Here is a 1,715-nt window from a genome sequence, read left to right on the forward strand (position 1 = left end):
CGCCCGGCCTCAGGAAGGTTTTTATTAGCAGGAAAACCAGATGCACCCAACAAAGTCTCCCATGACAACACAACATGGATAAAGTTTGTTCTTTCTCATGTCTTTGGGAGATGTTTTAGTCTAAATGAATCATTACTAATACATCAAGATAGAAGAAACCATTGGTAAGTTAATAGATTGAAGATTAATTGTCAAGGTTCTGTAGTAGCACCTAATAAATTTTATCGGACAATTTTCAAGCCACTGAGATAACAGAATAAAATGTAAACATTAAAGAATTTGAATAAAATTTCTAAACAGTAGTGATAGCTGTTTCTAACTTCGGAAAGAGGAGAAATAAAGACTAGATGCTTTCGGGCAGGTATGCAGTACAGCATGACTATGCACAGTGAACTTCATAGACAGTACATATGAACCAGACTTAAGTTGTTTAAACAGTGTTGGCTCAGGGTGGGTAACAACTAGATATGATAGAGAGGGCAGGACAGAGAGGAAACAGATGGACAGAAAATGCCAGAACTGAAGTTAAGTTCATCTCTTGAGAGGAGGGCTATTCCATAGGCTTATAGCAATACAGTGTAGATATGATATTGATAGTGTAAAGTTGTTGATTTAAATCTACTCAAGTGTCTTGAATTTAAATGCTCCCAAATATTCTCTGACACTCACTGAATCAGCCCCTCATTTCAGGAATCTCAGCTGTAGTAGTTCACAGTAACTTCATCCATACTCTCCCCTTCTGTTTCTCTCCTTCAAATCAATCCTACTTAGTGCTGCCAGTCTAATGTTTCTATAATACTGTTATCTTCTCAAAAAATTAGAGTAGTACATGATGATAGTTTTCAAACTCTATTCCATAGCACTCTAAGGATTATAAGACACCCAAAAGGACTTTCTTAGAGATCTGGAGGCTCTTGGACCCTCTTTTCTCACCCTTCAACTTGAACCAGAATTATTCTACTTTAATCTGTTTTACCTACTAGATAAAACTTCATCTAAATTTAAAATTCTATGGTTAAAGTAGTCTGGAAAAACTAGAGGTATATGACATACGTTAAGCTCAGGCTGCCTCTTTGCAAGTTTCAAAGCCATCTATAACCTGGCCAAGCAACCCATTCAACATTTTCCTATGAGTCTCTAGTTCCTCCCTGTCTCTAGATTATTGCTTTGTGCCATTCCTACTACAACTCTTTCCCTCCAGCCAGTCCAAACCAGTCATGATTTCTTAAACCCAGTATGCACTCTTCTATTCACATATTCAGACTCTATTCTAATTACATCATCCTGGATGGACCACCCCACCTACACAACCTACCTTGACAGAGGTAGTGCTGCCTCTATGCACCTAAGCACTAGGTAGAGACTGCTATTTATACTAGTCTGAGACAGTTTATCCACATACCTATCTCCCACATTACACACTGATTCTCTTTATCAGAGGGATGGTTTTATGCTCAATACAAAGAAAGTATTCAATAAAGACCAGATAAATTAGCATTTGAGAAACACCTATTTCCACTATGGGGAATAGAGAATAAGGATGATTGATCCTCACACCTGAATTTCATCTCTCATGAACTTATGATGAGTCTCTTTCCTTTGGACCACATTCATGCCTGCATGGTATGTTCCACAGGATAAATTCAGTTTGTTAAGTTCAGCTGTAACTTTTTCTGTCATTTTTCTGGAAGTACAATAGATGATAGTTGGACCTT

At 37.6% G+C, this 1,715-nt stretch overlaps 1 protein-coding gene across 1 annotated transcript in view; it reads right to left on the reverse strand.

Annotated features, from left to right (window-relative positions):
- The window catches only part of WRN (Werner syndrome, RecQ helicase-like), a 142,863-nt gene that overhangs the window by 77,315 nt on the left and 63,833 nt on the right, over positions 1–1,715 (reverse strand). The window contains 1 exon segment of the mRNA XM_012648552.1: positions 1,558–1,712. Coding sequence (XP_012504006.1) covers positions 1,558–1,712 — 155 coding nt within the window.

This window comes from Propithecus coquereli, unplaced genomic scaffold (assembly GCF_000956105.1).
Source record: "Propithecus coquereli isolate 6110/MARCELLA unplaced genomic scaffold, Pcoq_1.0 Scaffold29, whole genome shotgun sequence".
Taxonomy (NCBI): Eukaryota; Metazoa; Chordata; class Mammalia; order Primates; family Indriidae; genus Propithecus; species Propithecus coquereli.